General features: G+C 39.8%; 2 protein-coding genes across 3 annotated transcripts in view; one reads left to right on the forward strand and one right to left on the reverse strand.

Moving 5' to 3' along the window:
* Nucleotides 1-6: 6 nt before the first annotated feature.
* Nucleotides 7-5,546, reverse strand: ubxn2a (UBX domain protein 2A). The gene is made up of 7 exons (XM_007566634.2): nt 5,437-5,546; nt 5,016-5,075; nt 4,014-4,124; nt 3,074-3,183; nt 2,511-2,648; nt 1,876-2,037; nt 7-250 (listed from the first exon to the last, which is right to left on the reverse strand). The coding sequence occupies exons 2-7, from the start codon at nt 5,016-5,018 to the stop codon at nt 67-69; spliced, it is 708 nt and encodes a 235-aa protein (XP_007566696.1). The 5' UTR covers nt 5,019-5,075; nt 5,437-5,546; the 3' UTR covers nt 7-66.
* Nucleotides 5,547-6,979: 1,433 nt separating this feature from the next.
* The window catches only part of atad2b (ATPase family AAA domain containing 2B), an 82,191-nt gene continuing 75,867 nt past the window's right edge, over nt 6,980-13,303 (forward strand). The window contains exons 1-4 of one of the 2 annotated variants that reach the window (XM_007566635.2): nt 6,980-7,201; nt 12,567-12,733; nt 12,910-12,941; nt 13,042-13,189. In XM_007566635.2, the coding sequence (XP_007566697.1) occupies nt 7,103-7,201; nt 12,567-12,733; nt 12,910-12,941; nt 13,042-13,189 (446 nt within the window). In that variant the 5' untranslated portion in view covers nt 6,980-7,102. Of the gene's footprint in view, nt 7,202-12,066; nt 12,175-12,566; nt 12,734-12,909; nt 12,942-13,041; nt 13,190-13,303 lie in introns of those variants that run through there. The other variant, XM_016678949.1, reaches the window with a different exon arrangement.

Below are 13,303 nucleotides of genomic sequence, written 5' to 3' on the forward strand. Positions count from 1 at the left end.
AGACTACTTGTTTATGAAGAGAAGGGGGGAAGGTAGCATGCTGTGTGAGGTATGGGACTGTCTCGGTCAGGAGTGTCCAAACAGAGCCTGTGTGTTCAGAGGTCTCTGGACGATGACGGCGTGAGCCAAATCCGCCTCCTCAAGACTCAATTCTTTGTCGCTGAGCTCCCGGAAAGGAAGTGATGTCGTCAGGATGAAAGGTGGGCAGCTCCTCTGGCAGCGGGCGACGAAATCCTGGACGTCGGAGATCCTTAAAGGAGAATCATAACTCAGATTAGAACTGAGGGGTGAATGAGGTTCACAGAGAGATTTTTGTTCATTTTGGGCTGTTTTTATAGTCACTGTGAACTGGTTGTTGTGCTTAAATTATAGAAGTTGCAATTTTGCGATCGCGACTATTTATGTAAATTAAGTCATCAGTTTGCGGCGACTTGCGATTTACACATATCTGACCAATCACTTTAACATTTTCTGTAGTTTCTTCTTTTCTGACCAATCATGGAAACCCGGCTGAATTTTGACCAATCCAATTAGTCCCCGGATAATTCAACATCCTGTTTCATGGCGTCTTTTGAAAGCCGATTGTGAAAAGAAGCCAAGATGAAAATATGCATGATGTTAGACAATCACTTTTTTTGCAAAAACATTTTGAGATGTTCTGTAGGATTTGCTTCTATTGTGCATAAAATTCATATTAACTTGAACGACCAACATGAAATTCTTCTTTTGGACTTTGTCAACTCGTCAGGAGACGGTCTTATTTGTGTTAAGGATGCCATTTCAAGAATGTTCTTGAAAATATTATTTGCACTCTAAATATTAATGTTCAAATCTTGTCTTTTTGCGGAAGGTTATGTGCAGCAATTTCAACTTTTTTTCTGTAAGACCATGCTTTAGAAAAAAATAAAGCTTAAAAAAATTGTAACTTTGATCACAACGTTTTGAGAAAAATACTGCAAAATTAGCAATCATAAAAAACACCAATATCCTGGAGAGGACTGAAAGTTGGTCAGATGGATACAGAAACAACAAAAGGATGTACAAATAGATAAAATAATGACTGATGGATAAATGTTTTGATGGACAGACAAAAGGATGGAGAAATGGATAGAAGGTGATATGTGGACAAATGGATGAATGGATGGCTCTACATTTTAGTTAACTAATCAATGACAGACATTTAAATATTCTTATTCCATAATAATCCTGAAAAGATTAAAAAAAAAACTGAATGAATTTCTTTAGTTTTCCCCTCACACACCCCGGGTGAAACATCCTGTTAAACATGCCGATTCCTTTATGGAAGCCCAAGACTCCCAGACTAACACTCCACCCCTTGTGTTGACACGTGAGATCTGAGGCAGCATGCTGGTAACATCATCTATTATTAATGATGACCCGGCAGTCCTGTGGCAGCCCAAACACTCGCTGCACTCTGAGACTATAGCTTAAGACTGGAGGGGTTCGGTCCTCTCTCATCCTTTAGCCTGTTATATAAATGCTGCATCAGAGTTACGCAATTCCTCACTGGGGATTTTATAGATCCACGCTGCTGCTACAACTCAGATTATGTCTCTGAAACCCCTGTGCGCCATTTCTTCAGCCTTCAAACTTTATCAGACTAGAACAAAGCTTTATGTAATCCCCCCTTACCCTCCCAAAAAAACATAAACCCCTTCACCCCCTCCCCCTGAGCCACAATAACCTAAAATCTTAACCCTCACTCCCCTCTGCCTTTTACTACATATTTACTATGATGTTGAGAGATTATGGGATTTACAGGCAGCGCAGTGGGAACAGCCAGTGTTGAGATATTCTTCATGAAGATCGGTTTTCCTGTGTGTGAAGTGGTGCAATTCGGGGGGACACACACACCTATGCGATAGGTTAAACCTCTGCACCAGTCTCCTGCCGTCGGCCAACCAGATCTGCAGAGAGGTGACGGGAAGGGAGTGGTCTAGTGTTACCATGGGAATAGGAGGAGATTCTCCATCCTCGTGCACAGACGGTGACCGGGCCACAACTCTGGGTGCAACGCTGGGAATGGACATGGGGAACAAGAAGCAGACGAATTGTCGGTTTGAAGTGTGAAAAGCAGGTGCAAAGACGCTCATGGTCATTTTCTCAAAAGTTGGTAGTGTTCAAACATACCTATAATGTGAAATATTATTTTTTAATGTATGTATGAGTTGAACAACGTGACATTTGTGTACGATATCCTGTAGACGAGATCCTAAATCTTAAAGACTGACAGAGTGCCTTTTAGGACTTGCCTCTGGGTATTTCAATACATGAACCTAGTGGGACACCTAGTGGTCTAAAGTATTATGGCAGAAGTGGTAATAAAACCATGTTGAAACTTGAGACAGTCTATGACTATTTAGCAGAGGCAGTACATTTTAATGATACTGTAACAGTAATCCTCTCTTTATATTCCAAATAATTCAGTGTAGGCTCTAAGATCTATTTCAAATAAAAGAATAAAATGAAACACATCAAAAAGCTTTCACCTGCCAAGTCGGTACCCTCTCCCGCTGAACGGGTGAAAAGCCTTCTTCTTGGGGACGTAGTTTTCTTCAGTCATATCCTCCACACTGATCTCCAGCTCCTCTTCCTCTGCTCTGCTCTCCCACTCCGCTGGAAGCTCCCTGGGTCAGGTCAAAGTTCAGCGAAGGAGTATTATCAGATGAATCAATCAATAAGACAAAGGGGAAATGGGATAGATCTGCTGTCTGTATACTCTTGTTTGTGTACCGAAGTAGGGACAAACTTTGGCTTAGTGCAGTGTTGTGCACAGCTCAAAGGTAAAGAACAAGTTGGATGCTAATTTTACTGATAAAAAAGACTGGATTAAAAAAAAGTGTTCAAATGCCTGAAGAACTTGCAAACAAACCGACAGATAAAGGAACCAAGTCAACAGGAAACATTGCTTCATTTCCTGAAAATTCCTTAAGGTGGTGTAAATGGATTAAATGATTATATGCAGTTAGAAACAATGACTACACTACAATTGTAAGCATTCTGAGTAGATTTCGGATCAAAATATGCCAAGTGCCTCAACGGAGGCACTCACCCTCTTTTGATGGCATCCAGGAAATCTTGATTTTCTGACACAGAGTAACTGCGGAAGTCTCCGTCGTTTATAGTAAAGCCGTCCTTCCACAGCCTCACCACCATCTCCACCTGGATTTAACATGGCAACATTTGTATTAAGCCCATCAATAGAGAGGTTGACTGCAAACGCAAGGATCAAAGTTCTGTGACTGATTTTTAAATGCAGATTTTGAACTTCAACCTGGTTTTACCATTTTCTAGCCATTACCCTTTAAGAACAACAATATAAGAAGAAGTCAATTATGGAGTGGTCACTTATTAATATTACAAGATGAGACAATATGTCAGTGTGAAACAGAGTTTTGTGATGGGGCAAAGACATTTTAATTGGTCTTAGGACCCTACACTAGGGGTTAGCATGTGGCTAACGTTGCTAAAACAGCACACTCAAGTTGTATATTTAGGAGAATTTGGATCCATATCTTAACTCTTAGATTTCAAAAAGGCTGCCAACATTTCTAAAGCCAGAGGCTGAAAGATTTATGAACTCCATTTAGCTTTCCTGTCCTCTACTACTTGCTTGCCCTCTTACAGCTTGAACAACCTACAGACCTGTCTCACCACAACAGGACATTTCCAGAGTATTGTCATCAGAGGTGACCTGGTTTCACTAAACTACGGCTTATCCACTGATTCAGCAAAGGACTTCTGAGTTTCTGACGGCCAGCACCTTGTCAGGCCTGGTCTAGTTCCACGCACCGGTTGATTTCTCTGTGAATCTCTACTGTGCAAACTACATTGGTCAAACTACGGTGGTCTGGTTTGTATATTTAATGTTCTGTCGAAATGTGTAATAACTGCATTCTCATAGCACGCACTTACCATTTGGCATTTAGTCTTAGTTTATATGACAACAACTCCATCACACAATAAATATGCATTGAGATGGGATGAGTTACCTTTGATGTCCCTGACGCATCGTAGCAGATCTTCTCCACCTCATCAAGGAGGTCTTCTACTGAGAAACTACGACTCATTGGAACCTCCTCTTCATTTTCCTCACTGACTGCCTGTTAACAAAACATGTGAAAGGTAAAGTGTAAAAAAAAAAAGTTTTCAATCCATCAAAAACATATCAGCTGATAGTTAAGTTTCCCTCTCCAAATAATGTCTCCTAAACACTTTACTGCTAACTTTTCCACTGCTCTTGTTTCCTGAAACCAAAATAACAAATTACAGTGCCATGCAAAAGCATTTGTATCTCCGGAGGTTTTTCACATTGTCTTGTAGCAGGTACATCATTACTTCTAAGGTGATTTATGCACAAGGTAATTGGAAAGTGGAATGAAAACAATAAAAAAGTGTAGTTTTTTAGTTTTCTTTACACAGATACTGTTAAATAAAATCCAGGAAAGTACCTCTAAGTCTACAGCTAGTTACAATGGATTAGTATACAAAAGAATATATTCACAATGGAATGGCCCAGCCAAAGTCCAGACCAAGAGCCAGTTGAGAACCTGTGGTATGACTTGAAAACTGACACTCCATCAACATCAGTTTTCAATGCTGAAAACTGATTTGGTGAAGAAAAACCAAATCAGTTTCCTTTAACTACTTGGTGAAGAAGAATAGGCTTATAATTCTGGTCTCCTAATATGCAAATTTGGTAGACACGCACAAAAACAAACTTGCATTTGTGATTACAGTGAACAGAAGAATGCAAAAAACAACTGTCTCATTTTGATCCCACTTTACACTTAGTACTTTTATTTGGTCTACCACCTAACATTGTAGTAAATACATAATAGTTTGTGATTGTAAAGCGTTCAATTGCGAAAAAGCTCAAGACGTTTGAATCGCATCTGAGAGACATTGCAGAGTTGTAAATATAAGGTAGAGCGCAAACAGTAATACCAACAAATCCAAGATTAACGCTTCCCGGTTTATTTATTCTGACTTACCATTGCTCAGCTTTCTCAGCCACAGTGTCAGTCTCTTTCATGCCGTTATGTGTTTTCCATCTAAGAAAAACAACAACGCTATTATAGCAGAGCCTGTCGAAGCTTTAAATAGCATGCTTCAAATTTATTGTAGTGACATATTTAAAATTTAAAAACATTTCTTAAAACTCATTCCTTCGTTAAGAGTATGCTAAGAATAGTAGTGGAAAGTGCCCAATGTAACAAGCCGTTCTTGACAAACAGCCACACACCCAAGCGGCCTGTACCGATGAGATTATTTATGCAAGTGGGTATAAAAGGCTGTGGACGCTAAGAGCGACACACAAGCTGAACACATAAACGTGGCTTTTACACACACAAAGACACGCTAAAACTATTAGCTGCATGCTCATATTAAGCGTAAAGTCAAATAGCGACTTACCAGCTTTTGTTTTTTAACCCGGGGTTGCACATCTGCAGCTTCAAGTTTCTGGCAGCGGCTCCTCTGCAGAGCAAGAAATAACTGCCGTAAAGTGCTACTGTCGTAATGCTACAGCACTGCTCAGCTATTTTTAGGTTACCAATCACATCTGGTATATGATATATATTAGTTAATAAATAAATACTTTTTGTTTTTTGGAGTTTTTTTGGAGGGGGTCATAAATGTAAACAATAATATCTTAGCTGTCTCAATCAAGTTTCATTACAAACTAACAGTAATTTTATTTAAATCATTTAAACACAGAAACAAAAAAAATCTCGTGTATATTTCTAATTCTCATGAGTTCTTTTTACTATTTCTTTTTACTATTTCTGATGATTATGGGTCACAGCTGATGAAAACACAAACTTCATCATAGAAAATTTTAATGTTAAATTAAACTTTCTTTTTTTTAAACTAGAAATATCAGTCTACTATAAAGTATGAACATGTACTGCATAGGGTTTGTGCTTGATACTTGGTTGGGGGACCTATGGGGTGAATACTTGCATAAATGCTGCTTGATTGCTGAGGTCTAGCCCAAGTTGCTTTCATAGCAGTTTGTTTGCACTATTAGCTCTTGTGTCTCTCATCTTTCTCTTTTCTTTGTTGGGTTTCGGTCATGCAATTTTCCTGCTCAATCAAGCACAACGACACTATGGTCATTAAAGCAGTTATTGCAACTTTGACAGGGTGGGTAGGTGGTAAGTCCTTCTGGAAAATTAAATCACCATCTCTCCATAAAGGTGGATATGGTGGACCAAAAACAAGACAAAAAAGATAAAATGGCTTCCCCAAACCAGTAGACACTTCACACTGGACCTCCTGCAGCTTGGATTCTGCCTCCCCACTCTTCTGCAGATGTAGCTCTGACTTCAGCTACAATCCATGACTTGTAAATCTCCCTCACACTCTGAAATGACAATTGGTTCATACTTCTCTAAAAGATGTTATCCATGCCCCTTGTATGTCTTTTTGCAACACTTTTTGATTTCACTTTTTCCTTCCACCTAACTTTCCAATATGATTGCTCACAGCACTCTGAACGGACAACTTATTCATCAATTCAGCAGTCTTAACTTTGTGTAATTATATTACATACATTTTGTTGCTTTTTATTTACATTTTCGGAGAAACAAAATGTGAGATTCACAAGACACATGGTACACCTACTTGAAAAATAAGTAGAAAAAAATAAGTAGACATATTTCACAATTCGTGTAATAATTCCATATAAGATGTGAGTTCCCCCTTTTAAACTCAAGTACTAAAATAAGAAGTTTTAGATTATATATTTATTTATTGAGATGCAGGAGGAAAGCTTGAGTGTCACTCCAAAACTGTGAGATTTGAGTCTGTTTATTGCACCACTTTTTTCAGCAAGTGTCAACCAAAAGCGTGTTTTTTATGTTAAAATATTTATTGTCTTTTTTGGGGGGATAGTAGCCATGTCAGAAAAAAATAATATTAATAAAGGCACCTGCCAGAAGGACTCACAGCCGCTTGGGAGGGAGTAGATAGACCAGGAGATAGACAGGGAGAAATGGCGCCTCGATGCTGCGCTCACTGAAGCAGTGTTTGGAGCCGGTTGGAGAGATTCGGTGAAGACAGTTCAAAGGAGAGAAACATGGAGAAGACGAGGAAGAGCCCCCGGACACGGAGCGGCGCCTTCATCTCCTCCAGGACGCGATCGTCATCGAGAAAAGAGAGAAACTCAGAGGAACATGTAAGCCGGTCTCTGTTCTTTTACCGGGCGAGCTAGCTGGCTCTGCTAGTTGGCTAAGTAGCTGTAGCCCTGGCCTCAAGCTGATCCCATGGATGTCTTATTTACAACAAGATACGAGCAGCAGTTGCACTGACACCCACACAGTGACACAGACAAGAAATAAAACTAGTAAATGCAACCAGTCGTGTGCGTGTCATTAGCCTCAAACTTATTATGAAGCTGTTAAAATACAAGCTAGCGACATTAACTCCTGGCTAGCTCTAAGTTGAGTTCCCTTTGTGTTTGGCAATTTTGCCCGGCTGACTTGTTTCACCGTTGTCATCAAAACTCAGTTCTTCAAATGGAGCAATTAAGCTAAAAAACATTGCTTCAACTTCGACCCTATTATGTGGAACGAGCAGGATAGATGTTTAGTTGACTGCTGAAGGATAAAGCCTTATTTAAGCTAGCGTTGGTTTGGAAATGGCTAGCCTTAGTTAGCTTACAGTGGGGGGAAGGGATCAGGTCCACAACAGTTGGCTGGCTCAGGTCCCGTATTTAGCATGTCTGAACTTGGTGAACCATTTTTTTTTTTTTTTAATTTTTATTATTGTAAATAACCTCAAGGGCCGTGGAACAGGCTGTTCCTGAAGTACACGTTTCAAACCCAAAAACAGTCAACTTTGTGCCCAGTAATGCAGTGCTTCTCTGGCAAACTTTAAGTTGAGATCTTAAGTTTGCGTCAATCTTTCAGCCTTTTGTCTCAGAGTGTAAACATTGAACACCGCAAGCCTAAAGATTCTTCATCTATGTTCTTTTTTTTTTTTTTTTTACAGCATTAGAAAACATAAATGAGGAGAAAAGATATATTTCCCTTAACGGATCGACCTTTTCAATGTATTATGACTTTCTTTGTGAATGTTGTTGACTACTACTTGACGTCTGCACAGCGTTTTTGATTGCAGAAGTTTCAGTGTGATCTACACATATATAAAAAAGTTTGAAAATACCCTTCTTTGACAGTATTAGTTTTAAACAAAACCTTTTTGGGGATTTCAATGCGTTTGTCATATTGTATGAACTTCTCTGAAGAGCTCTTTGTTTGGTCACTGTGTTTTATGAAATGAATAACATGCTATGCTCAAATATCGTCCTCCGATATGTTGCTTAGTGTAGATACCTCTGCCAAATCTGTGATCTGTTCTTCAGAGCAGAGCCCACCATCCTCCATGTTTTCAGATTGCTCCCTGCTCCAGCCGCCTTGATTAAAATGAATAGGCCATTAACAGACTTCTGCATAACCTGATGGCATGCTGGGGAGGTAATGTAGTCTTTTGAATTAGCACTGTTGGAGCATTGAGGCATGAATCTCATTAATTTTAGACTTTCTTAATGACTTAATTGATCGTTGCTTTTTTTCTTTTCTTTCCCCTTTGTGGAGCGTTGACACTAAACATCCACTTCAGTAATTTGAAGAAATAATTCACCGTTTAAATTTATTGCAGATTTTCTCTAATCCACATGGGGTCAAAATGATATGCAGCAGTTCGTATATGCGAATCCACCCCGATTTAATATGCCTTTAAATGTTTCTGCTCAAGATGCTTCCTGTAGCTATCAGCAAGGCCATGGATAATTTTTGCTTAGTATTTGACCACTCTGCAGCTCCCAAACATGGTATTGGCAGTATTGTGATGAGGGCTTGTTTCCATCCCAGTTGTACCGGTGAAGTAGGTGGAGGAATGAATCTTTCAAGCTTTACGTTTCGACACAATGTAGTTCAGGCCTAAATACTGGTGATTATTTGTAGACTATATAAAAAAAATGTCAGGTCTATTCCATTTAAATAAACGCCACCAAATCTGCCAAGGAGAGTGGGCAAACATCCATCCAGAAATACACCAGAAATTTGATGGTGGCCATTAAAAAGTGTGTGATTTCTCTGCAACCTTCTGGGGGATATTAAACAAAATGTCATTTGGTGGAGGATATTTTAGCCTATGTGGATTAAAAAAAGAATTACGATAAATTCAAGCATCTCTCCCAGTTTCCTTTTTTTTTTAGGTCAATAAAGTTGCTAGTTGTACACCTTGTTTAAAAAAAAAAGGAAAAAAAAAGACTATTTGGGAAGTAATTGCCCCAAAAAGAAAATAGGACATACATTTCTTCCTCTGATTACACAGTTTCCCATAACAGCAGTGAGCTATGCTTCCACTGTCAGTAGTGAAGTTGAACTTGGAAAGATCGTTGTCAGTCATTTGGTCAAATACTGTAATTTAGTTTACAGTGAAAAGAATATTACATAAGTTGGCAAATAATCAAATGTTAGTAAATGGAATGACTCAATTCATGCTGAGAACAATTAAAAAAATGTTGGGTTTTAAATTTGATCAGTGTGAGACATCTGTGTTACAAACTATCTTTGTCATATTGTTTTTCCAAAAACATGACTGAGCGCTCTAGCCAAAAAAACTTCAACATATTTTTCTGTGGTAACCTTGTCAGTGTTGGGTAAAAGTCAACATCCAGCTACATCCTGTAGTTGACAGCGACTCTGTTCCAGACAATGGAATCAGAAAATACCTTCTCTGGAGGTTGCTCAGCATCACCAACATCTACTCGCAACTGCAGACAAGGTCCCAATTGTCGACTGAAGACAACACGGAGAGTGAATGATGGTTCTGCTCCATTTGAGAAGTTTTCACCAGGACAATTGATTGGGGGGAAAATAAAGAAGAAGAACAACAAAAAAAGCCACAATGAAGTTTATCAAAACCAAGAGAACAGCTGTCTTGCACATCTACCCTTTCGCTCCCCAACTGACAGCAAGCCCTAAGATGCCTCTACTCTCTCCAAGAAACCAAAAATGAAAGATCTTTACGTCCAATTTATGCCAAAGATGTTAAATAACGATCAAGCAGAGCTTGCTCCACCCCTGTCTGTAAATAAAGGACATTGGCGTCTTTGCACGATCTGCGTATACCACACAGAAGCCAGAGGAAATGCAGGTCGTTTTTCATTCAAATGGAAAATGTGTTGAAACATTCCTTAACCAAAAGCTTATTAGTGGACCTGATTTGAGCAACTTTCTGTCAGGAGTGCTGAGTGCTTTTGTAAACAGCCCATACCCCAGATGGCTAATGTGCAGCAAATATTTCACCGCTTTATTGTGCGTAAAGACCACATAGATTTTTTTTTTGTTTTTTTTGTTCGTGTGTTATTTGTAGTGTGAGGACACTGACATTCTAAAACCATAGCCAAGTTTAGAATGGAAGTCCTCATGTTTGGAAATAATCATTTGCAGTATGAGAAGAGCATCATAACAAGGTAAACAAGAACACAAGATGGTTCATTAATTCCGGTGTAGCAACCGATGTTGAATGTTGGTGACATTGTTTGCTAACCGGAATTAACTGACCTGCTTGCAAGAACACAAAACAAGTTGGTATCCTGCAACTTCACAAAGTAGCATCGAACTTTTGACGCTAAGCATCCTGCAAAGGACTTAAAAAGACACTCTCTTTGTTTAGAGAAGCATAAGACTCTGTTGGAACCTACTATCTGATAACTTCACTTGTGTATGAAGCGAAACCAAACCATTCACACGTAGGGCAATGTTGTTAACAGTCAATAGTCTGTATGGCTCTTTAGGCTTTGTTGCTCCCATAATAAGTCGGGGTTAAACATTGCTAAGAGAACTGTTTTCTGGTGAAAGAGACCGAGAAGTGCCCTTATTCTCTGAAAGACAGAGGTGAAAGGTACATCTGTTTCTGGGTGTCATGGAAAGACACTTTGTGAAATCTTGAAAACCCTCAAATACCAACATGCCACCAACCGGACTAACAGGATGGGAGCGTTTCAGTGAGACACCAAACAACCAGAAACTCACAAGCCAAAGTAATCGTCATTAAAGCTACCCAACAAGATGCCTACAATGAGAGACGCTGAAAAATCTTACAGAAGAAACGGATGAACACGTAACGCACTCAAAAAGCTGAATCCCTTGGCCGAACTCATACAACAAGAGGCAAGCTCAGACGGCGAGAAACGCCCTCTTACCGCTACACTACTTTTCGTCACTTCAACGAACAAGCGGCTCATCAAGGGAGACGCATAAGTGAAGGAGCTGTCCGTAGTGCTGGATGTCGGACAGTCCTGTACTGCTCACACAAGCAATGTTACCAACACGGAGAGTGAATGATGGTTCTGCTCCATTTGAGAAGTTTTCACCAGGACAATTGATTGGGGGGAAAATAAAGAAGAAGAACAACAAAAAAACAGAAGAATGTTCAACACTTTGCTGATACTTTTTGGAAAAGGTGAAAAGAATATTTGTCCACCGTACAAAGTCATGCAAAGTGGACTGAAACCAGATCTGACGCCAGGGGAGGAGACGTAGTCCTGGTCAAGGACACCAGTCTCAGCAGGAACGAACGGTCCATTGAGCTACTAATGTATCATTTCCCAGCAGAGATAAGAAAGCATGAACTGTATAAGATGTGACTGATAAATTGTTACTTGGACCAGTTTCAGAGATTATTATTTTGCTTGCAGAGACGGAGTCAAACTTCCTTCATGTTAAATGACCTGATATGTTTGAGTAGGTTGTGTTGGTTTTTGTAATGCTGTAAAGTGATTATAATAAGCAGGGAGTGTGACATATATCTACTTTTAGTGGAAATAAGTTACATCAACAAGTTGACAAATGGGTACACAGTTGGCAAATTGTATGACTGAATTCATGCTGAGAATAGTTTAAATATTTTGGGTTTGAAATTTGATTAGTGTGCGACACGTGTGTTGTAAACAATTTTTGCCATGTTGTTTTTGCTTGAACATGACCGAGTGAGCGCTCTAGGCAGCAAACTGTCTTTGACCCATATTTCTCTGGTTACCTTGTCAACCAGAATTTAGGCAGTTTGGAGAAATTAACCAGCACACAAACACTCTCAATGGACTTGTTGCGATTTTTACCTTTGAAAACTTTTGGCTTTGTAAGTATCAGATGACACTTAGACATCTTAATGTTTTTTTATTTTTTTTTGTGGTTTATAAAATGTAAAGAATTAAGACAGGTGCATTGGTTAATAATGTATTTCTCTTTCTGTTACATTTCAGTTACAAAACCATTTTGAATGTAGCAAGTGTTTTACCTTTTGTATTTTTCCCCCGCTGTTGTGTTTCAGCTACAATAAATCAATTTGCAAAGGATCTTCAGTTGTTCGATGGCTGTCTAGCTACACACACTTGTCACTTGTTGTGAAAACAACACAATTGGCATTCTTCCTTTTCTAAGCCCTTTTGCCTGAAGTTGCTCCTCCAAGTCTTGTGCTCTCTCCTTCGCTTCCTGCTCAACTTTTTGTTTTTCTCCGTGTTTGCACAACAGAAGGAGCCCAGCAGTGATGCGAGCAGTCCCAACAGCCCACGGTTGGCACCCCCTGCCAAACGAACGCGCCGGCAGACAGCCTCTGAGCCAAGCTCCAGTGACACTTCGCCGTCCCCTCAGGCAAAGGGCCAGCGGGTCAGCTGGGGCTTGCCAACCTACCGCACCCGGTCAGTGGCTCGGATTTGTTTATTGCAAATTAATTTTCAGCTTAACGTCCAACCGCCTTTTTGTAAAAATCCTAAAAGCGAGAACACAAATGATTATTCTTATTACTCCCCGTCCTCCCTCCCAGTCTTCAACAGATCTCATACTTTTTATTTTTTTTTATGTTTTCTTTTTCCAGGCTGTCTTCTCGCATAATGCAAAATGGACACGGTAATTCAGTTTTTTTCTTTCTTTGGCTTCATGCGTTGGAAAAAAAAAATCAAATAAATAACGAAAACAAACAAATCTTTTGAATCTTTCAACGCTGCAGCGCAAAGGAATCACAGGAGCGATGAGAGCGGAGGGGCTGATCACTCCCGAATGAACGGCCACGTGGAGCTGAAGAGGAGCTGCCGGGTGAGGAAGAGCCAGTTCCAGCACCTCAATCAGAGCCTGCTGTTCGACCAGCTGGTCAACAGGTAGCTGGAAGTCGTACTTTTGCCTTTTGCAAATCTTTGCGTCAGACAACGGAGAAGCTGGAAATGATAACAATGCAAACACATTGTGTGTCGTGTGAAGAATGAGAAACTTAG

Source organism: Poecilia formosa, unplaced genomic scaffold, assembly GCF_000485575.1.
Source record: "Poecilia formosa unplaced genomic scaffold, Poecilia_formosa-5.1.2 Scaffold196, whole genome shotgun sequence".
NCBI lineage: Eukaryota > Metazoa > Chordata > Actinopteri > Cyprinodontiformes > Poeciliidae > Poecilia > Poecilia formosa.